General features: G+C 41.0%; 1 protein-coding gene across 1 annotated transcript; it reads right to left on the bottom strand.

Annotated features, from left to right (window-relative positions):
* Positions 1-3,791: 3,791 nt before the first annotated feature.
* LOC124152756 (high affinity choline transporter 1-like) lies at positions 3,792-23,209 on the bottom strand. The gene is made up of 9 exons (XM_046525802.2): positions 23,112-23,209; positions 16,861-17,056; positions 13,314-13,421; positions 10,674-10,829; positions 9,682-9,830; positions 8,126-8,272; positions 6,798-6,927; positions 4,951-5,168; positions 3,792-4,476 (listed from the first exon to the last, which is right to left on the bottom strand). Exons 2-9 carry the CDS (start codon positions 17,024-17,026, stop codon positions 3,949-3,951), a joined length of 1,602 nt encoding a protein of 533 aa, XP_046381758.2. The 5' UTR covers positions 17,027-17,056; positions 23,112-23,209; the 3' UTR covers positions 3,792-3,948.

The raw sequence follows: 23,209 nt of genomic DNA, 5'->3' as shown, positions 1-23,209 counted from the left end.
AGATGGCACTCAAATCAAGATTGTAAAAGAAGCCAAAATTTGGGATTAATTTTTTCCCCACATATTAAATAGCCGAAGACAAAATTCCTGAAGGCCCTATATTTGTTAAAAGTCGTCTCAAATTCAAAGACGGGAGGGGATCAGATAACCCTTCTTCACTTATACAGATCTCTAATTCGCTCCAAGCCGGACTATGGCGCCATTGTATATGCTGGAGCTTGTAAGAGAAGTTTTAAAAAAAAACTGGTTTCAATCCACCATCAAGAATTAAGACTTTGTCTTGGTGCTTTTCGGACTTCCCCAGCTGACAGCCTCTATGTCGAGGCTGATGAACCCTCTTTAAAACAACGCTAAACAAAATTGTCTCTCAATATATTACTAAACTACGTTCCAATACCTCCAACCCTGCTTATGACTCCGTTTTTAATCCCCTATATGAAGAAACTGTTTCAGAAGAAATCAAAGCTGGTTCCTTGACTTGGAATGTGGCTCAGATCTCAAATTAATGCTGCAAATCTAGATCTGGACATCATCTCTCCTTACCGACTTTTGTCTTCTCCTCCCTGGCAGTTGGTGAGGCCAGAAGTGGACGTTTCCCTCACACGTTATATCAAATCTGACACTAATCAACTAGTTTATCACCAGGAATATTTACAAATAAGAAATAAATACGACACTCACCGTTCAATCTTTACTGATGGGTCTAAGGATGTTGGCAAAGAAGCAAGTGCCACTGTTGTTGGATCAATAATTATATCCTCTTGAATACCAGACAAAAGCTCTATTTTCACAGCTGAGGCGATTGCTCTTCTCACAGCCTTGATATATATACAACAACAGTCTGCATGTAAACAGTTTATCATCTTTTCTGATTCTCTTTCTTGTCTTCAGTCACTAAATAATGTATCTTCGACTCATCCAATGATTTTAGATATTTTAGAACTTTACAATGATCTTTCAACTGGCCAATACGACACCGTCTTTTGTTGGTTACCCAGTCATATGGGCATAAAAGGTAACACAATGGCTGATGCTGCTGCTAAAGCAGCACTCAACAAATCTGTGACACTACTTCTTATTCCATACACTGATTATAAGCGAGTGACTGGATCATATATCCGAGATCTAATGCAAAAGAAGTGGGACACCAAATTAGGTATAAATAAATTATATGAAATAAAACCAACTGTTGGTTACACCTACTTGGTTATCAGTCAAGATTTGAAGAGGTCATAATACGACGATGTCGTTTTGGCCACAGTAGGTACACACATGAACATATACCGAAAGGTAAGGATCCTCAATTTTGTATCGATTGTGATGAGAGAATCACGGTCAAGCATGTCATGCTTGACTGTATTGATTTTGCCATCATAAGGAATACATATTTTAAATCATCATTTCTTAAGGATCTTTTTAATAGTATCAGTTGTCATTTTATTATAGGATTTTTAAAAGAAAATGAACTTATTGATAAATTTTGAATTGTGTAAATAGTTATTTTTTATAATATCGGTAGTGTTGTATCTGTAACTTAGATGGTTAGTGGCTGTGTACTCAAAGGAGGTTGAAGTAGTGTTATATTATTGTCCATCTGATAGTCCTGAAAGAACGTTTATTCCAACCACAGTTTTTAAACGTAGTACATTTGTTTCTCTTAACTGATGGCTAAATTGCGTACAATCGACAGCCACTGAAGGCTGTTAGTTCCCATGGCCCTATAGCTAGTATGGTGATCTACCTTCAGTTGCTGGCGATCTATAGCCCTTTTTTATAATGTATTGTTCCAAATAGTGGTATCATTTCGTGGTTGTATGCTAGTTTTAAATATTCTTCTGTGATATTCTAGTTATTTGACTGTCCATCAAAGACAGGTTTTTATTTAGTAAATATATGTCTTAATGATGTATAACATCTCGTCACGATATGGCTGAAATATTGCCGATGTGACGTAAAACATAAACTCACTCACTCACTAGATCGATGCTCATGATGTCCATCACTTGATTGACAGGTCCAGACTCGATTATTTACAGACCGCCGTCATATAGCTGGAATGCGGCGTTAAACAACAAACAAACAAAGACAAGAAACTCAGCATAGTCTGTTTCAATGATGATGGTAAGTGCTAGTCGTATAGAAGAATTGCACAATTCAGTGTTATGTCCACTTTAATGTTTTCATTTTTGGACACTCATTGGTATGCTGTGTTGTAAATTAGTTTTTAGCTAGTCTTGTGACATGATATTCAATAATGGCTTATGATAGAATAAGTAGAAATAATATAAACCTGTCCACAGCGGTTTCAGTGTGGTCTATTTCAATATTTGGCCTTTACTGCTGAGCTTATAGACTTTGTACTATGTATCTTACTAGCGACAGAGGACTGTTCCACTGCCATTTGTTTGTGTTCACCTGTCATATGATGTGATGACGTCATGGAACGTCTGTCTGTGACGCAATGTTGAATGCAGAAACGAAATGCAAGTTTTTCTTGGGTTTTTTATATCTTTTTAGCACCCCAAATCAGAGGGGTGTAACACCTCCTCGTTCGTCTTTGAAATCTTGGTAGAAAGTGCGTGCTCATTTGTACCTAAAAAATTGTGCAACACACATCCCCCTCTTTGTTATCAGTTTTCTGTCACATATTTCTCTCGCAGGAGTGAAATTAGACTGAATAAGAAAACAAGTAAACATACAATTTATGGATAACAACTTCTGGGTTATTGCATATGGCGACGCTTTGGTGTAATTTCTTGGTCTGCAACCAAGTGAAGAGAGTTATATATGCATAAGAAGTTGGGATAAACAGCAGATAAACATTAACTAGGTAATAAATAAGAAGTAGCACACACATAATTGTCTGTAGCCACGTGTACAGTAAGAATAACAAATAGCACACGGGTAACGAAGCCAGGTTTACAGTAACGATTAAAATGATTTAAAAAGTTCTGACAAGCTGATTGGAAGCTAATTAGAAAGGTTAGTTGCTTGATTAGATCTTCACAAGCAGACAAAATGTAATACCCTTGATCACTATTGATTTGAGGTTAGTGACGACGGATTTCTATTGGTTCTGATTGTGAAGTCCTACATTGTTGGTTGACAGGATTTGGACTTGTCGGTTGAGAGGATTTGGACTGCATCAAACTGAATTTGATGGCTCGTGAATTGTTGACACCAAGAGAGTCATCCACATCTGCTCTAGCAACCGTGACCTTGACCATGAACATCTTCAGCATGTTTTCACAAATCTCAACAGTCAAGAGGACTCCACCATACTCCAGAGCAAACACAAACCGACCAGAGTCCGCCCACATCAGGATCATATGCTCTTCATATTAGCAGATTACTTAAGCACCAAGCAGGCATTGATATCATCATAACTTGCTCCCCATCTATCAGTAAGATCCCCAACCCTAATGGCCGCAAGCCTACCTCCCACAAGCAACCCACCCCCACCCTCTAGCCCTACCAAAGGTGTGATCTCGTACATTTGTGAAATATCCCACCCAGTACATGTACCCGCATCACAGGACATAATCGGATTGTGATGAAAACTCAATGATGATGTTTATCAATAGCAAAATGAATATTTCTTGAAAAGACCACTTAGCAATATTTGTCACTGCAAGTAATATTCCTTACAGGCGGAATTGCTTGTTTTTACTTGATAAGTATTAGCACACCTGCAGCTATCTTCGTTAATTAATCATCGCGATGTTTTTTTTATTCTATTTGAATTGAAGATTACTATAATATGATTATAAACATATTGCTTAATACATGCGAATCTGCAGAAAATTGCTTTATTAATTTCTGAAAAAATGTATTTCCAATGTAATTTGCGGGGATAACAGTTTGAAATTACCAAAAGCATTATTGTGATTTGGTGGAATAGATTTGCAAGCTCCCTTAGGATACTTTAAACTAAACACATCTGCCTCGCTAGAAGTTATTTCCCTTGTCAAGTATAGGTTCCTTGTCAATTACAGTTCCCTTGTCAAGCATTTCCTCAGCTTCCGCAGCCTCATCCCTCTGTATGTCTTTCGATCGTCTCAAAACATCGTATTTTGAGGGCAGAATTTCCCTGTCAAACAACACATCAGCCAACCGAGACACGCTGTATATTACAGCAAACGTGATAAGACAGATGAGGGTCCTGTAAGGAAACCTCTGGCCATCAGTCTCCGTGTAGAACGGGAAGGGTATACAGGTGGGGAGGTGGATGAGGGGTTCCCCGGCTAATATCCGGAGTGCAAACCCTGTGATAAAGCCAACCAGAGACCCGTAGGCATTGGCGGAGTTGGTGAAGAGAACGCTGACGAACTGGGGGAAGAGGATGACGTACATCAGGTCCGAGGATAGGACAAACAGACTGTAGACGCTTCTCCCCACAATGGCCAGTATGGTGGCTAATGCTCCGGCCACAATGATGGTCACTCGCATCACCCAGATCATTTCCCGAGGAGAAGCCTGGAACAGCATTCATTAAGTACAACAAACATCTTTACATACATAATGGGATGCGACAAGTCTGTTTCTCATTGTTCGACTCAGTCAGATCATATCCGGGACTTCAGTGGCGTGTGACCTAGCTGTTACCTCTTTACTGAGTAACAAATAAATGAGTACACGACAGCAACCAAAACCTACACCAAAATCTTGAGTACGATAATAACAAAACATTTTTGGATATTAAAAAAATAAAACTGTTTCATTATTAATTGCGTGGCTGCACCATGAATAGTTCTGTACCCACAAGTTGTACTCTCGTTTCATATCACTGTGTGAATTTAATAGCAAATATAAACATTGATGCGCTCAATTCATCATGTCCTAATTCAATGAAACTCAGCTATATGATTTATTAACCATAATGATATACAGTTCCAATTACAGCGCATGTATCTTATTGTAAGTAACCTACACAAGAACCTTAAAGCTTACCCGTGTGCGAATAAGAGTCTTGTAGATGTTCTTGGTAAAGACGGACGATGTGACGAGAACGCTGGAGTCTGTTGAGGACATGACCGCAGCGGAGACGGCACCCAGACCAACGATGGCGACGGGGAGGGGGCAGAGATACTGGAGGGACAGGGGCAGGATCATTCCCATCTGGTTTGGGGGGATAGGGACTTCCCCCGTGTAGGATGTGGCGTTCCAATCTGCAGTATGAATAAATCTAATTATTATAAGATTGTTAAACCTTGGGGACCCAAGCCCACCATATCTATTGAATGATGTGTAATTCGACTGATCTAGAGAGACCATAAATAGTATCCTATTCTATCATACCATGAGTAAGTGTCGTTGTTTCTGGAAAAGCCTGCCAGTCACAAACTTGTTAATCTAATATCGATTGTTGATATTATAAACTGAGGGGCAAAAGGAACTATACACAGTTTGAAAATTAAAATAAAAGAGATAAAACCCTTTCTATATTTATATAAAATCTCTGCCAAAAGCACATTTTCGACCATAACATGAGCTTGAGTTCATGAATCAATATCGAATAGTGACGAAGTTGATCGCGAAAATGTGAGGGTATCCTGCCCCACCGGTGGGACCCATCACAAATACACGCAAAGCATATCTATTGTTCCTCTGAAAACACACGTGTACAAGACAAAATAGGGAATTGCATCGGACCGAATTTTTGTCACTGATGCGTCAACCTAGGATATTTCCTCCACGTGTCTACCATATAACTTCTTTTTAAATCTTTACTGAGGCCTTGATTGTTGTAAACTTGATCAAGAAATTTCTGAGTAAGACTAATATGTCGCTCTTTGAAATTGTTTGGAAAGAGCATGCTCGATGGTAGATTAATAGTTGTGAAACGTGATAGGGTCCAAACGGACACAGAAATGGAAAAGAACCGAGTACCGAGCAGACATCAAGTTTTTTTACTTTAGAGAAAAGTACCCCCCAAAAAAATTTATAACCGCATGTCACAAGTATATGGGGATAAGTGCCCTAGCCATTCCACTGTTAAAAGTTAGGCAGCTATGTTTAAGGCTCGGAGAACAAGCATTGATGATGACCTCTGGACGACGCTCAACCAAGATTCAATCAAGGAGATGGAAAACATACACTGTCAGATAGACGTATTACCATTACTGAACTTGAGGAAGGAAGACACAGGTCTAAGTCATGGATGCTTAGAAACTAATATTCATGATCATTAGATTCATTAGAATAAGATATCTGCTCGTTGGGTGCCAAGTTTCTAAATTCTGTTCTTAAAGAAAAAAAAGAACTGAGATTGTCCTTGGAATGGCATCATTCCACTTCTCCAGCACCAAAGAAATACAAGTCTTCGAGATCAGTGAAGAAAGTTATGGCCACTGTATTCTGGGATGAAAAGGGTGTGATCCTTGTTGATTACTTAGAAAGTCAAAAGATGATTACCGGTGACTACTACATTGATTTGCTTCATCGCCTGAGAGATTCTATCAAAGAAAAGCATCTAGGAATGATGACTGCTGGAGTTCTTCTACTTCATGACAATGACTCTTTTCCCACCTCTGCAGTGCGACAATGTGGGTTCAAAGAGCTTCCTCGCCCTCCATACTCGCCAGACCTGGCACCAAGTGATTTCCACCTGTTTCCTTAACCGAAAGAACACCTTCGTAGAAAGCACTATGATGACAACGAGGACCTCAAAGCTGCCATGAATGGGTTTTTCAGGATGGCTTCAGAAAACATCTTCCTGACTGGAATTGAAAAGCTTCATTATCGACATGAAGGTGTATTGAAAAGCAGGTAGATTATTTTGAAAAATACCAGCATACCAGCTGCGGCTCCGGCTATTCCAATAACGGCAGGGGGCACAGACAACAGCAGACAGAAGATGCCAGCAATCATGGTGGACGACCTGGCCTGCTCGGGGGTCCGACACGCAAGTGCTCGCTGGTAAGCCTCCTAAAATGGCGATCACAAAATGCACCCCTTCCTCACAAAAGGCAGTATCAGTGTAATAATTTCTCTTTCACCTCACTCTGAAGGTTGTCTTTTCAGGTTTGCCATGTATTATACGCTTAAGTATTTTGTTATAGTCCTCCGCACTTCAAATGGAAAAACGAAATATCGCGATTATTAACAAGATCACTGCTTGTGTGCTAATAAATGAAAACAAGCCATTTAGGCGAAAATAAATATAACTGACAGTAATGACAAAAATTGTAACGTGCGCTTTATAAGAAACATCCATTTTGCTTGTCATAAACAACATTTATTGAGATTTGATCACATGTTTACAACGGGTAGAGATTGGCAGTAAAGTGACTTAGAGAGGTTAAAAATATTTCGTGATTATATTTCAAGTGGCGAGGACATATAGCAGGCCGTACATGTGACAGGGCATCTATTTTATTAGGCACTTTCTGGCATAAAAAACAACAGAAAAAAATATCACTGTATAGAAGTAATGTTAATAAGAAGTTTCTGAGAAAACTTGTCCCCTTTCATGCAGTATGCGACCGCCTCCGTGGTCTTGTGGTAGAGCGTCCGCCCGGAGAGCGGAAGGTCCAGGGTTCGATCCCGGGCCGCGTCATACAAAAAGACGTTAAAAGATTGTACTTGTTGTTACCCTGTCTGGCGCTCGGCATTAAGGGGCTAAAACAAGGACTGGTCGGCTCGGAGTCAGTATACTGTGTCTGAGTGGGGTATTCATGTTAAACTGCGGCATGGTATCTCAGTGAGCTAGCACTATAAATCGGCATCAGTCCGGACTAGTACAAGCAGCCACACACACACATACACGTGCATGCACGTCGCTATATAAGTGCAATAATCTTGGACGCGACGTTAAACTCAATTTCACCTTCACCTCATGCAGTATGCACTAAGTTGTAAAGCATGGAGAAAAGGCCATAACTCTGTAAAAATACATTTAAAACACAACTTTAAGAACATATTTGAGATCGTTACAAGTAACATCAGTGTGTAAAATTTCATTTCTCAACTTAAATAGTTTTTGAGGAAAAGATTCCCCATTGAGAATCGGAAAGACGGGCGGACGGATGAAAGGACAAACTCTGTTCCTATATCCCCGCCCCAGACTTTGTGGCGGGGATTAATAATGGATCAAATTAATCAGTCTTCTGTTTGAATAACTCACCTGCCACGTTGTACCACCAAGGGTGATCATGCAGTAGAGATCTATAAAAATTCCTATCTGTCCAGGAATTATCTCCCCTTGCCATTTGTCCTGAACACTGGTGAGGTCAACGGACGGGTGAGTCATGGCGAATGGAGCAGCTATTATCTGTAAGAAAATGCAAGAGATGTTACATGTCATGCAACGTGACGCTGTGAAAACGAGTCCGTGTTTGAATGATACAGGTATCCTATAAGATCCGGGTTGGAATTGGTCTTCAGCAACACATTCTTGTCGTAAAATGCGACTAACGGGAACGTGTGGATAGTCTCGTTGACTTGGGGGATGCATGTCATCTCAATTGCATTGATGATGATGCGAAGAGGGTAAGCATGTCCTGCAATACTCAGATCACCCGCCTTTCGCACAGTTTACATAAAAATGGAAGTGTGTGTCTGTTGCCTAACACCTCACAGTTGCAATCCTGCCATGCCAAAATCAATTCTTATGATTTATATCCCGATTTGGCGCCTCGAAGTGTGTATGCATAACTTCATTCGGTTTGTGTGACCTCATGTTGCCTCTGACCGCCATACAAACAAGCAGGGCCCTCAAAAAGACACATGATGAGTATGTTTGTCCGAAATGACCTAGGGTTTCATCTTTTGGTGTTTGGTTGCAACAAACAGATTTTTTTAATAATTTTATCACATTTTATCACCAGTCACAGTGACAGAGCTTTACAACACACTTACTTAAGAACGTTAAAATTGCTGGTACGACCAGGGGGGTTCAATATTATCAATGGACGTGTGGCGATTAGCTGTTATTCTTTACTGATGAATTGGCTTATCATTTAACGGAACATAAAAGATGTGTCATAAGGATGAGTCGTAGCGGGGTTGGTTTATCACGGGCTTCTGAGGTTAAGATTAAATGTCTTTGTGAACACCTAGTTTATCATATCAACATTCATGTGACGACAAGCCCAATTTACATGCACGCTTTTCATGTGAACATCAGTTCTCATGAACAGGCCACTTTTTTCAAAGATGCATAGATATGGTCCACACTTCTTGTGTGCTATGTCTTTTTTTGGACAAGCTCAGGAAAAGGGTATACGAACAAGGGAAAAATCCCCTGCATAAATACTGACAAGAATAAGAATATGCATGTGGATGGGATTTTAGACATACGAACTGTCGCCTGGTCACTGCTACTGGACAAAATGTATCTCCATGTCACCTGCTACCTGGTAACTGTTTCTAGACAAATGTATCTCCATGTCACCTGTTGGCTGGTCACTGTTTGTAGACGACACGTATGTCCATGTCACCTGCTACCTGGTAACTGCTTCTAGACAAATGTATCTCCATGTCACCTGTTGGCTGGTCACTGTTTGTAGACGACACATATGTCCATGTCACCTGCTACCTGGTAACTGCTTCTAGACAAATGTATCTCCATGTCACCTGTTAGCTGGTCACTGTTTGTAGACGACACGTATGTCCATGTCACCTGATACCTGGTAACTGTTTCTAGATAAAAATGTATCTCCATGTCACATGTCCACTTACCAGGCCCACGGCCAGACAGATGAGCTGGACAACGTCGGTGCAGGCAACTGACCACAGTCCACCCACAAAGGTGTACAGGACGGCGATGACTGCAGACACAATGATGGACATGGTCTCGTCCAGGTCCAGGATGATATGTACGGTTGCGCCTGTTCAGCAGATCAAAATTAAAAATTTATGTTTGAAACGAGTAAGACATGTCTGCACTCCAGGAGCTGTGCGATTAATATAACACAAATGTTCAAAATAGGTATCAACAGCACAGGTGGCACGGAGGTCTAAGGCGCCACAATTCGCTGAGGTTCAAATACCAGATTCTTGCTGCTTGTGCTTCCAACTTTTGACTGTTAGTCTCATGCTCGCGCTCATTGACAAAAGGACGGCGATGACTACGGATACAATGATATCGATGTACATTGTCTCATCCAGATCCAGGATTGTAGATAAGTAATGATGTTTCTATTCTGGAGAGGGGTGACGGGTTGCCCTATCCGTCTATGGCGACACAATTCGCTACATAGAGTTGCATCCCTTTGGCACACCAGAAACATATGATTGTGAGTTCAAATCTGGTGATGTTTGTTGGTTTGTCAAGACCTGCACCACTTTGGTGAAACCCAGGAGCACGGGTATGGTGCTTACTGACGTACAAACACAATCGTGTCAAACCAGAATTCGACCCACAATCAAAGGTTTCTGGCGTGCCCAAGGGACGCAACTCTGCACAGCGAGTTGTGGCGCCTGAGACGACTACCCCCCGTGTCCCATAACGAGTTGATATTACCAATTAATTTTGCACAAGCTCGCTTCACCAAAGTGGTAAACATCTAGAACCAGCGTCAGTCACATCGGCCTTCCCTCCTAAAACGAGCTAAATTGTCACTCCTGATCACTTGAATACTTAGCATATCTACACATTATTCTATGGTCGGTTTAGTGTTGATTTGAGGGAAAACATACACCGGCACTGGTCTGTGGAATGCTTGACTTACCCAGCGCTGAGAGAATGGCTGCTGTCCATAAGAGATCTGCAATGAACTGTGGAATGCACATGAGTGCACCGACACGTGTGCCGTATCTGTCCTGGAAGGGATCAAACATCGTCACGTATTTGGCACGTCTCATCTTAGGGCAGAAGAAGTAGCCACCTAAACACAACAATACGTGGATACATGATACAGTACTACCAGTAAATAGAGTATCACCGCCCGGGGCGTAGATGTACTGATACATAGATATACAAAAGAGACAAATCCCGGTTCATATTCACAATTTTTTTAATCACTATCAAATAGTAATTGTACCAGGTGTTCGCGAAAAGGTGAGCGTATCCCACCCTACCAGTACCACTATCACAAAAACATGCAAAGGCAAGTGAATTGTTCACCTGAAATATATGGTACAAGACAATGTAGGGAATTGCATCGGACAACATTTTTGTTACTTATGTGTCAAATTTGTCCTCCACATGTCTACCATAAAACGCTTGGAAAGCTTCACTGAGGCCTTGAATGTTGTAATTTTTATCAAACAACTACTGACCAAGAGTCGTGTGAGGCTCTTTGAAATCTTGGTAGAACTGAATGCTCGCTTGTATCTCAAAAGTTGCGAAATGTAAACACCAAAGGCTGGAGCTGCAGGAATATTGATCGACATGAAGGGAATGTTGACTATTTGGAACGTTGAAGTCATCCCTCTTGTCATACAGTCTTGTGGAGAGCTTTATATATAGATCTAAATATGCAACAGATGAGGTGGTCTTACTGGTCTCCTTTGTTTCTAGTTCAGGTGGGTGAATTGGTGGAAGGGAATTGGCTATTTCATGGTTATTTAACGATATCAGATCACCGATATACCTGAAGCTTAAGTAAAACTTCTTGGCCAAATTACCTTGTTTTAACTCCAACATACTAATACATAGTAAGTGACAATGTGATACATATATACACTGACACTGATAGACATATTGATAAATGAGTACACTAATGATACATGGTAATTGATAATCCTCTTGGAGGTCTGTGTGTCGAGGTGTGGGGTATTCATGTTAAACTGTTGCATGGTATCTCCGTAGGCTATCATGATTTAATAGTGGTTGTTAAGTACCCTCTTTAATTAATCGAGTGGCGTGGCTAGAATTGGTAGAAGAGCATCATAACTCAAAATCAGAGCTGACACAGCCCTTAGACATTTAACCCAGCGGAACGCCTAATAATTCAAATAAGTTCAAATATCAGTTGTAAGCAAGTCACGATATTAGACAAACAGGGTATTTGACATCCATTGTTAAAAGTTTCATTTATTATATAACTCAAGCTGTTTTTGTGTGATATTACATCTCAAACTTAGCGAATGAACACATTTTGGAAACATTTATAATAGATCCAAACTAATGACCACCGTGTTCTTAATATAACTTGCTGGATGGTGGTTAATCCACAGGATAACCAGCGGTTGCTTGTGCATATGAACACCAAGTCGATAGCTACTGGCTAAGCAGCCGCTCGAAAACAGTCAGCATGTGTCACCAATAGGGAAGAACCGAACAGACAATTAAGTTGGCAGAATATGTTAAGGAGAGAACAGACAGTTCTATTATCAAAATTCTGTAACCAACGTCAAGGGACATGTTCTAGTCACAATGGCGCTTCAGGGATGCTAACCTATAGCCATGACAAATGCCCTTGAACTTTGACTATGATTATGCAGTGATCCCGCCCTCGATCATTACAGACCCATCCCCTAATCTGTATATTGCCTTACGAAGACCGCATGAAGGCACGTCTACGCCCATTCTCCAAAAAGTCCAGATTGAATATGGAGTTCTGGACTCGTCCAAAAGGTTCACTCGAGACCATCGGCAATTACCCCAGTTTCTACGCCCTAAAACACCATTGGCGCCTGGTTAAAATGTGTCGACATGATAACGGTTTCTAATCGTCCGGCCAGAAACTGTACAGCAATTTGTTTCTGTTTAATTGTTTCTGGACTTACGTTGTTAACCTTGGGCGCACTGTGCGGGGCCGATCATTTAGAATTTGTGTCTGCAGAAACCTGTTCCAATGTCTGCAAATCACAGACTAAGACACATTGAACAGACTGGCTCGATATCGCTGAATTCTACCAGTTTGAAGCATGCGACTAGCTCTGAGGTATTCATCACGTTGCAGACAATGCATTCCCAATCTGATCCAAGATACTGCATTGAAGCAAGAGGAGGGAGCTTGCGTGTCTCTCTGGATAATGAAAATCAGTAATACTTATGGCGATTTGCCGACCTTTTATCGAAGTAATAAACAAATACCAACTACCCACGTACAGGGAGAAACTGCAGGGTCCTCGTGCAATGTTTTGGGTGTGTTGGGGCGTTAGGTTTTGGTTCCGAACGGTTCTATTTCGGCCAATCCTTTTTCAAAGCTCATCTTTTAATGACGACCGATAATAACATTCATATTTCATGATCCCACACTTCTTTGCAGAGAATACCAATCTGGTGAATGGAGCCAATGTTTGAGGGGTGACGAGCCAACGCTTGAATGACGGGACAAAACCATCTCGGTGGTGACCTAACAAATTGTTTCATTGTCAAACACTCTACAAATTTGCATAGGCCCGTTCGTGTACATACTTACAGATCATAAGAGAGGCTGAATACCCGAATGGAGCCTGGGTCCATGCTAATCCCTGCAGTGATATTATCTCAGCAGTGCCGTTGATGTACCCACCTCCGACCCAGGTAGCTGAAGTTACATCGAAACACAAATCATGTCAACAAGAATATATACTCACACGCAAACGAAACGTAAGTGGTTTTAAGCAAATAGGTAACAAACACGGAAACATAAATTGATACGAGTTTTAGCATGTAGTGAAGCCTAGTGGTGTTATCAATATTTTTGGTTGCATTTTGGAAGCCCCGAGTAAAAACGCAACATAAAAAACGAATCGCCAAAACGCACCATTTCAATGAATATGTGGGTATCATGCACCCATTTCTCGCGAAATCGAAAATGCACGAACTGTCACGAACTGTAGTGGGTATAAAACAATGGCCGATTCTTGGACCTACCACTCCTTGGTCAACAATGCCACGCCTTACTCAAATTCAGAGACGTTTGGAAGCTGTAGAGTCTGTCCCAGATGTTGCCCGTCATTTCAACGTTAACATAACCACAAATTTACCGTCTCCTGCATCGATATAATGCTACACAGACCACAGATGACATTCCTCGGAGCGGTCGACCTAGGTTCACCACACCTCGACAAGATCGGCAGATTACCCGTCAACACCAGCGACATCCGTTCCTAACTGCAAGTGAAAGTGCTCGACAGACCATAGGAACACATAAACGACACATTAGCCGGGACACTGTGATCCGACGTCTCTGTTCCAACAACCTCTGATGTCGCCGACCAGCACGTCGTCCTGTTCTCCATCGACAAGCACGACTTCAGTGGGCACAGGGTTTTCACAATTGGCGTCATCGTCAGTGGAGGTGTGTCATCTTCTCTGATGAAAATCGCTTTTGTGTCTCCCATGCAGACGGAAGAGTCAGAATTTGGCGGCGTCGAGGTGATCGTTTTGCTGACAGAAACGTTGTGGAAAGGGATCCATGGGGGGACCTAGCGTCATGATATGGGCAGGGATTGGACTTAATGAGAGACTTGGACCCATGTGCTTTCTGAATGTTGGTCAAGGTCGGGGACACGGCGTCACTGCTCAGCGGTATATCGACCAAGTGATCAGACCCCACTTTGTTCCATTTTTTGCACAACATCAACAACACATTTTCCAGCAGGACAACGCTCGTCCCCATGTTGCCAGTGCTACCATGGCCTTTCTGCAACAACACAACATCCGTGTTCTGCCGTGGCCAGCCCTCAGCCCAGATATGAACCCCATCGATCACTTGTGGGATGAGGTTCAAAGGCGTCCGCACAATGTGCCCCCAGTCCCTACAACTGCCGATGAACTACGCACAGCTGCTCTGGATGTGTGCAGGGGGATCCCTAGGGCCTTCACAAATCGTCTGATCCACTCAATGTACAGGAGATGTGTGGCAGTGATCAATGCTAATGGTGGTCACACCAGGTATTGACCGACATTTTGGGTATTGACCCGAAACTGTGTAAGCCTTTTACATTTGAAAACAAAAACAATTATGTCATCTGCCTTTTAATCCATTAAACTGTCTTCAGTCAAATTTTTGTCAATCTTGCCCTATCAGTATTTCTTGTCTTTACTGTTGAAAATAAATATCATGTATACTGCATACTCGACTTGCGTTTCTTTTGCGTGTGAGTATATAAAGGTTCATACGTTGGGTGACCCGTGAAGGTTCCGGGGTAGAATAGGTCTTTAGCAACCCATGCTTTCCGTACAAGGCGTCTATGCTTGTCGTAAGAGGCGACTAACGGGATTGGGTGGTCAGGCTCGCTGACTTGGTTGATGCATGTCATCGATCCCAATTGCGTGGATCGATGCTCATGATATCAATCACTGAATTGTCTGGTACAGACTCGATTATTTACAGATCGTCGTCATATAGTTTGAATGTTGCTGCGTGTGGCGTTAAACAACAAATAAACAAACAAATCATACGTTAGTCCACCTGTTATAATAAAGGTACTTGCTCGTGTTACCTTCTCTGGTAAAGTGCCTATGTTACCTATTATAGTAAAGAGAGACATCACAGTGCCTATGTTACCTATTATAGTAAAGAGAGACATCACAGTGCCTATGTTACCTATTATAGTAAAGAGAGACATCACAGTGCCTATGTTACCTGTTATGGTAAAGAGAGACATCACAGTGCCTATGTTACCTATTATAGTAAAGAGAGACATCACAGTGCCTATGTTACCTGTTATAGTAAAGAGAGACATCACAGTGCCTATGTTACCTATTATAGTAAAGAGAGACATCACAGTGCCTATGTTACCTATTATAGTAAAGAGAGACATCACAGTGCCTATGTTACCTGTTATGGTAAAGAGAGACATCACAGTGCCTATGTTACCTATTATAGTAAAGAGAGACATCACAGTGCCTATGTTACCTGTTATAGTAAAGAGAGACATCACAGTGCCTATGTTACCTATTATAGTAAAGAGAGACATCACAGTGCCTATGTTACCTATTATAGTAAAGAGAGACATCACAGTGCCTATGTTACCTGTTATAGTAAAGAGAGACATCACCGTGCCTATGTTACCTGTTATAGTAAAGAGAGACATCACAGTGCCCATGTTACCTGTTATGGTAAAGAGAGACATCACCGTGCCTATGTTACCTGTTATAGTAAAGAGAGACATCACAGTGCCCATGTTACCTGTTATGGTAAAGAGAGACATCACAGTGCCTTTGTTACCTGTTGTTGTAAAGAGAGACATCACAGTGCCTTTGTTACCTGTTGTTGTAAAGAGAGACATCACAGTGCCTATATTACCTGTTATAATAAAAATAAAGAGAGACACCAGTGTCTGTGATACCTATGATAATAGGACCCCTCAGTGCCTATGTTACCTGTTATAGTGAAGAGAGACATCGCAGTGCCTATGTTACCTGTGATAATATAGAGAGACATCGCAGTGCCTATGTTACCTGTGATAATATAGAGAGACATCACAGTGCCTATTTTACCTGTGATAATAAAGAGAGCCACCACAATGCCAATGTTTCCTTGATAGTAAAGAGAGACAGTACAGTGCCCATGTTATCTTGATAGAAAAGAGAGACAGCACACTGTCCATGTTATCTTGATAGTAAAGAGAGACAGCAAACTTCCCATGTTACCTGTGATACTTAAGATAGACAGCACAGTGTCCATGTTACCTGTGATAATAAAGAGAGCGACCAAAATGCCAATGTTACCTTGATAATAAAGAGAGACAGCACACTGCCCAGGTTACCCCGATAGTAAAGAGAGACAGCACAGTGACAATGTTACCTTGATAGTAAAGAGAGACAGCACAGTGCCTATGTTACCTTGATAGTAAAGAGAGACAGCATAGTGACCCTGTTACCTTGATAGTAAAAGGGAGACAGCACACTGCCCATGTTACCTTAATCGTAAAGAGAGACAGCACACTGCTTATTTTACCTTGATAGTAAAGAGAGACAGCACAGTGACAATGTTACCTTGATAGTAAAGAGAGACAGCACATTGCCCATGTTACCTGTGATGGTGAAGAGAGACACCGCAGTTCCTATGTTTCTGTCTGCGAGAAAGAGCTCTGTCAGACTCTTTGACTTGGTGCTCTTCCTTCCGGCGTAGATGCCGATAATAAGGATGAGGAGGTAGAACGCCGCAACAGAGATTAATCCAGGAACGTTGACAGCCATGATGCATATACACTGTGAATATATTAATGCCTGAAGAAAAGGAAACACAGGTAAAGAGACAACTCTTGGTCACAGATGTGGCCTACAATACCTAGTTGATAGATAATTTTACGAATCGGTTGCGCATTTTTTTTATGAACACAATCTTGGCGACTGGCTTGTGCTTCAAATGTAGCGGTATGCTAGGGGAGATGCGTAACGGTACAGCTCCAGCTCCGTGTAATGTTCGAATTCTTTGTATTGCTTTAACCGTATCTAATTGACGCCTAACTTATCAAACTCAAAGTTTGCAAATGATCACCACTTCAAAGGGTAATTCGTAATTGTGTGCATCCGTTGAATAACCAAAGACAATATTGCATGAAGACATGTTTAATGAATAAACGTCCATGTGCCACACAATGCCAACAAACAACATGTGACTTATAATTAGTCAGACCACCCGTTAAAATGAGAGTATCTGACCAAAACTGAAAAGTCAAATCATCACGAAAGCAAATTCATTGTCCACAAAAACACCTCTCAGTATCGCGTATGTGATCCACGTGATGATCACAGCCTGTCGTCGTCGCTTGCTCGCAATAAATGTTTGGATGGCAAAGGAAGATTGTTCCACTCGTCAGTAAAAGCTATTGAGTTGCCGAAAGGACAGGATGTCGTGAGAGGGCGATCTGCACCTCACTATACATGTGTTCGATAGAGTTGACCGGGCTGACCACTCCATGTGGACAATGGTCTCCTGCTCTAAGTAGACATCAACGAATCTGGCACGATGAGGTCGTGCATTATCGTCCATGGCACGAAGTCCTGTCCGATTGCACCACATCCATAATGTCATCCCCAAAACGCACACCTGTCATCGTGCCCCGCTATTGGACATGAAGATCGGTTCTTCCAGCTCTACTGATCACACCCAAAATTAGGATTGAGCCCCCTCCATTCCCCTCATGTTCAGTTATGTTGCAGTCCTGAATTTTTTATCCTTGTGTACGGTCATACTGGAGCACGACGATCTGCCAAGTCTAGACAGTATATTGCTGAAATATTGCCCTGAAACACGTGAAGCCCAACTCAATAACCTAATCACTTATATATGTTTGAGCGAAATCTGATAATGCTAGGCGATGAGGCAGCAGAGTGGGGTTGTATTATTGCTAAAACCCATCTTCCCGAGGCAAGAGAGTTAACTGACTTTAAAAGTCCAGTTTCCACCCTTGCCGAACTAGGCTGGTATTATGGAGTTACATTTTGGCTGGACTAACAAGTCTATGCATACTCAAATCGAAATCTCGTAACGAGATCGAAATCCGGTTCGTATACTGTCATGCAGATTTCGGTCAATTGCAGGATTTGCAAAGCATGTGCACCGCCAACTCGTTGTCAACAGATATTTTCCAAACCTTTTCATGTTTTTAATCAATTGGCTCGCGTGATTTGATGCTCTTCGCGATGTTAGACCCGTTTTATCACAATATAGATCTTGATTATCGATCAGATCGTCTGGACTAGGCGCCGTCATTTTGTTTGAAAAAAATGCAAGTGAAGGAATCGGATTGGTCCATAGGAAAGGCTCAGAAGGGACATAACTCATAATAACCACTGGTGGCGCAACGATCGAGCCCAGGAATTCCAGCCAAGTTCGGCAAGGGTGGAAACTGGACTTTCATATTTATTCCCTTGCCTCGTGCTTGTCGTAAGAGGCGACTAACGGGATCGGGTGGTCAGGCTCGCTGAGATTGGTTGATATATGTCATCGTATTCCAGTTGCGTGGATCGAGGATCATGATATCAATCACTGGATTGTCTGGTCCAGGTTCGATTATTTACAGACCGCCGTCATATTGCTTGAATATTGCTGAGTGCGGCGTTAAACAAGAAACAAGCAAACAAACAAAACATTGCAAACAGTCGTGGCATTAAATAACGACCTTTAATGTATCTTCAATGATATGAGTCATTTTTCATGTGCGATAGAGCCGATATGGAGACAGTCATATCACAGGGGGTGTAAAAACCAAACCCTTTATGGCTTGTCAATGGGCGAACGATATCAGCCCGGGTGGTAAGGAATTAGAGTTACGTCCCTTAGTGCGTCGTCTGCGCGTCTGTTCAGCTTGCTTTACTGTGGCAATAACTTCCAAACAAGGGGAAAATCTTTTGTAGTCCTTTGCAAATAGATACATTTAACATTTTATGTTATGGTATATGTTAATAAGGTTATCATATGGCATTTTTCATATCATACGCCATATCAACCCGAGACACACATATCAACCCGAGACACACATATAAACCCGAGACACACATATCAGCCCGAGACACACATATCAGCCCGAGAAACACATATCAGCCTGAGACACACATATCAGCCCGAGACACACATATCAGCCCGAGAAACACATATCAGCCTGAGACACACATATCAGCCCGAGACACACATATCAGCCCGAGACACATATGTTCCCTTACATAAAACTCATGTTTTTGTTTCGCAAATGCATAAATGTATTTCTTTCAAGTATCATGACACAAAATTAAACTCATTTTAACTTAATTCAACGATTTTATAGCGATATTGAAATATTTCGCCCATGGGCGAGAAAAAGGTTTGGCCCATGGGCGAGAATATTTTCCTTTACTCAAAACTCATGTTTTTTTTCGCAAATACATATATGTATATCTTTCAAGTATCATGACACAAAATTCAACTCATTTTAACTTAATTCAATGATTTTATAGCGATATTGAAATATTTCGCCCATGGGCGAGAATATTTTCCCTTGCTCAACAGTTTTAGTTTCGCAAATACATAAAGGTGTCATAAGCATGACACATGATTCAACTCATTCAAACTTACTTCAACTAATTTATGGCGTTATTAAAATATTTCGCCCATGTTTTCGTCAGTCCCTTTAAAGAATTAACTACTTGTGTACAAAGTATACTGTATCATGTGAAATATACTTTATATTATATCATTACATTACTATTTAAAAAGGGCCTTAGGTTAGAGGTTTCCTTTACAGAAGTTTTACAAATTTCACCTTTTTTACATATTGCAACGATCTTTAATGAACCCGGCCTTACCTCTCAAAAGGTTTTGACAGTTTATCATACGAATTCATGCGCGTGTACAACAATTCATTGGCGTTATTTTCCAACGAATTAAAGTTTAGTTAGTTTCTTTTTCATTTCCCATTTATGTCTCGTTGATACATCACACTGGGAAATTAAGTGACACTAGGTATGCAATATACAGGTACACGTGCGCGTATTTAAATGGGGAAAAAACCCGATTCGTCTTTCATTGCATAACGTCTGGCTGAATATCTCACATTCTAACGAAATCTCGAAATAACTATTTAATTATATGCGGTGTTGAACTGACAAATGGGAATTATGTTTACAGGCAACTGAGGAAAACTTGAGTGAATATTATGACACTAAAGCAACTTTTAAATGCATTGTCACTTTTGGTAAGAAAATGGTAACAGTTCAGAAAAAAACAGCCTTCTTCTGATAATTCTCACATTCTCATTAGTACGTTGTATCTTATACAGTGTCGGCATTATTTACAGGTGATTCTGCAATACCTGCTCTCGGTCGCTTACGATCTACCACACCACGCGTAAATAAACAGTTGCTGTGGGCAAATACCTAGCCTGTATATGTATATTTTTTGTGTGGATACATGTATTACATATTTTCGTTGATATGTGGATATATTAAGCACAAAGACAAAAAAAAGTTTATGAAAGATGAATTAGTGCCTTGATATATTCAACGAGATGTGTATCATCGTTAAATGGGTCATTCAATAAAAGTATGTTTGGAGGAGATATCAAAGGACCCGCTTAATATACACAGTGTCGTCCGATGAACTACCACCCCACCCTGTCCGTAAGAGTTATGTAATCGGTACACAAATATATTTGATGCGGTGTCAGTGTGGAAGGAGTTTGAATTAAGTATAGTAACAATCAACAAGGTCAATGCCGTACTAATTACCTAGCTAGTGACGCACGTAACAACGACTGTCAATCTGTCTGCTACAGCTACCATACCATCATCCCTGTCACAACTGGCATATTAACGGCTTATTCAAAATATTAATGGTAGAAACGTCGTTAAGAGACTAACGTATGTCGTATACAGTCCTCATATTTGATTTTTTTTAAAGTAAGTACGTCAACTGGGAATTCAACTGGATGTTTCATTCCTTATATCAGCTAACAGCCCTGTTTTTGAAAATATGTACTAGACATGAGATTTAAAGACTAATAAAATCAATTGTAAGACCGCGTAGACCATAAAACCGAATATGTCTTGGTATCATCTCTTGTGTATTAGATGATGGTAATGACCTGAAATGTTTTAACGTTAGATTAGGAAGGAGAAACATTAAAGTGTTTATAACACTTGCGAACATGAGCAATAAGATGTAGCAAAATAAACATGCATGGAATGGAATAGGGAAAATGGTGAAAACAAATTGAAAAGGATTTTAGTACAAATTTATTGAACTAAATAACTTGCCTTAACACAAGGGGTACCAAAACTTGTTTGACAGTTATTCGTGTGTTGTAGACTGTCGAATGGGACATAGTGTAAATAATGAGTTTTTGAACAATTTTGTTTTCATTTTTACTTCCTTGGTATGTTCCCATGAAAACAGCATGCTTAATTTTGTAAATACCTTTGACCGAGACTGGGCAAAGACCGTAGAGTTTTTGGACTTTTGGGTTTCCAGAATTAAAATGGGACGTGTTAACTATAAAAATTCAGCTTGGTATTTCAACTTTGTATATTGAAATTTCAACTAAGTATCTTGAGCTCGGCGCTAGCTGGCTTTCCGGCTGCGACCACCATTACGGCAGTGAACAGCACGTGTTGCTCTTCAGTGATCTCCAGAACAGTTTAGGGAAGAAATTGGTTTCTAACCTTGTAGTTTTGTAACTGGTAATATGTGTTGAGGGGAAACAGTCCTACTATGTAGCTTCGTCCCAAATACCTCGGTCATCCTGAACCTTGTGAACTGCTACACGTTCATTCAGCGACATAGGTGATCAGCTGCATATGCATATTTAAAATATGATATTGGTTTTCTGCTAAAGTGCTAGAGGCATTAGATAATAAAATTGGTAATTAAGGTAATTTAGTTTGTTTTTCTTTGTTTGGTTGCATTTTCACTTTTATCCAGGTTAAACGGTGTCCTTGATCGAATTATGAACGAATGAATGTTACGAAAGTAGCCCAGTAAAGTTCAGGGTTCACAATAAGCCAATCAACACTGAAAAGTGATATGTGCATATTGAGTAAATATCAGAGTATTTGCACCGATAAGTTGACGTGGGATATCACTAACCCTCCCCACCACGAGTCAGTCTTCGCGTCATAGGGACGGGAGACTTTGGACAATATCTGTTGAATTCACCAAATCATTATTTTATCTATATTTAATTGCCTAATTCACGCTTCAATTGGCGTATCAGCACTGGCACACAATGTCTTGGCGGGGCGGTGGGGTAGCCTAGTGGTTAAAGCGTTCGCGCGACGCCGAAGACCCGGGTTCTATTTCCCACATGGGTACAATGTGTGAAGCCTATTTCTGGTGTTCCCCGCTGGAATATTGCTAAAATTGGCGTAAAACAATACTCACTCACTCAATATCTAGCCCGCAAACGTATCAGTCGGATTAGAGAAGTGCACGCTTGCCCTTTTCATGGGCACCAGGGCCCACTTGCACAGAGCAATCTTAGCGCTAAGACAATAGTCTTAGGGTTAAGATCGCATTGTGCAAGCGGGCCCTGGTGTCATCATGATTTACGGTCGTCCATGCACATAATTTTCACCCTCAACCCCCCCCCCCCACACACACACACACACACACACAATGGAGTTTGTTTTAGCGGATAATCGGGACTGATTACCCTCTGGCGTTGGTGTTTTAAATTTATAAACACATTTCGCGTGATCCGCGTCTATAATTTGAACTTGGTCTCAAATGACACAACGATCATGAAAAATGTCAAATGTTTTTCCCTAAATAATTGAGAACAATATTGGATAATACATACAATCTCACCCGAATGTCTTCTGATATCAAATACACCAACACTCGACACAAGTAGAAAGCCTCCCCGCCAAGCCTTGGGTCCCCTACATTTGACTGCTTAATACATG

Source organism: Haliotis rufescens, unplaced genomic scaffold (genome assembly GCF_023055435.1).
Source record: "Haliotis rufescens isolate VD_foot unplaced genomic scaffold, xgHalRufe1.0.p SCAF_8, whole genome shotgun sequence".
Taxonomy (NCBI): Eukaryota; Metazoa; Mollusca; class Gastropoda; order Lepetellida; family Haliotidae; genus Haliotis; species Haliotis rufescens.
This window is presented reverse-complemented; position numbering and strand designations above follow the sequence as displayed.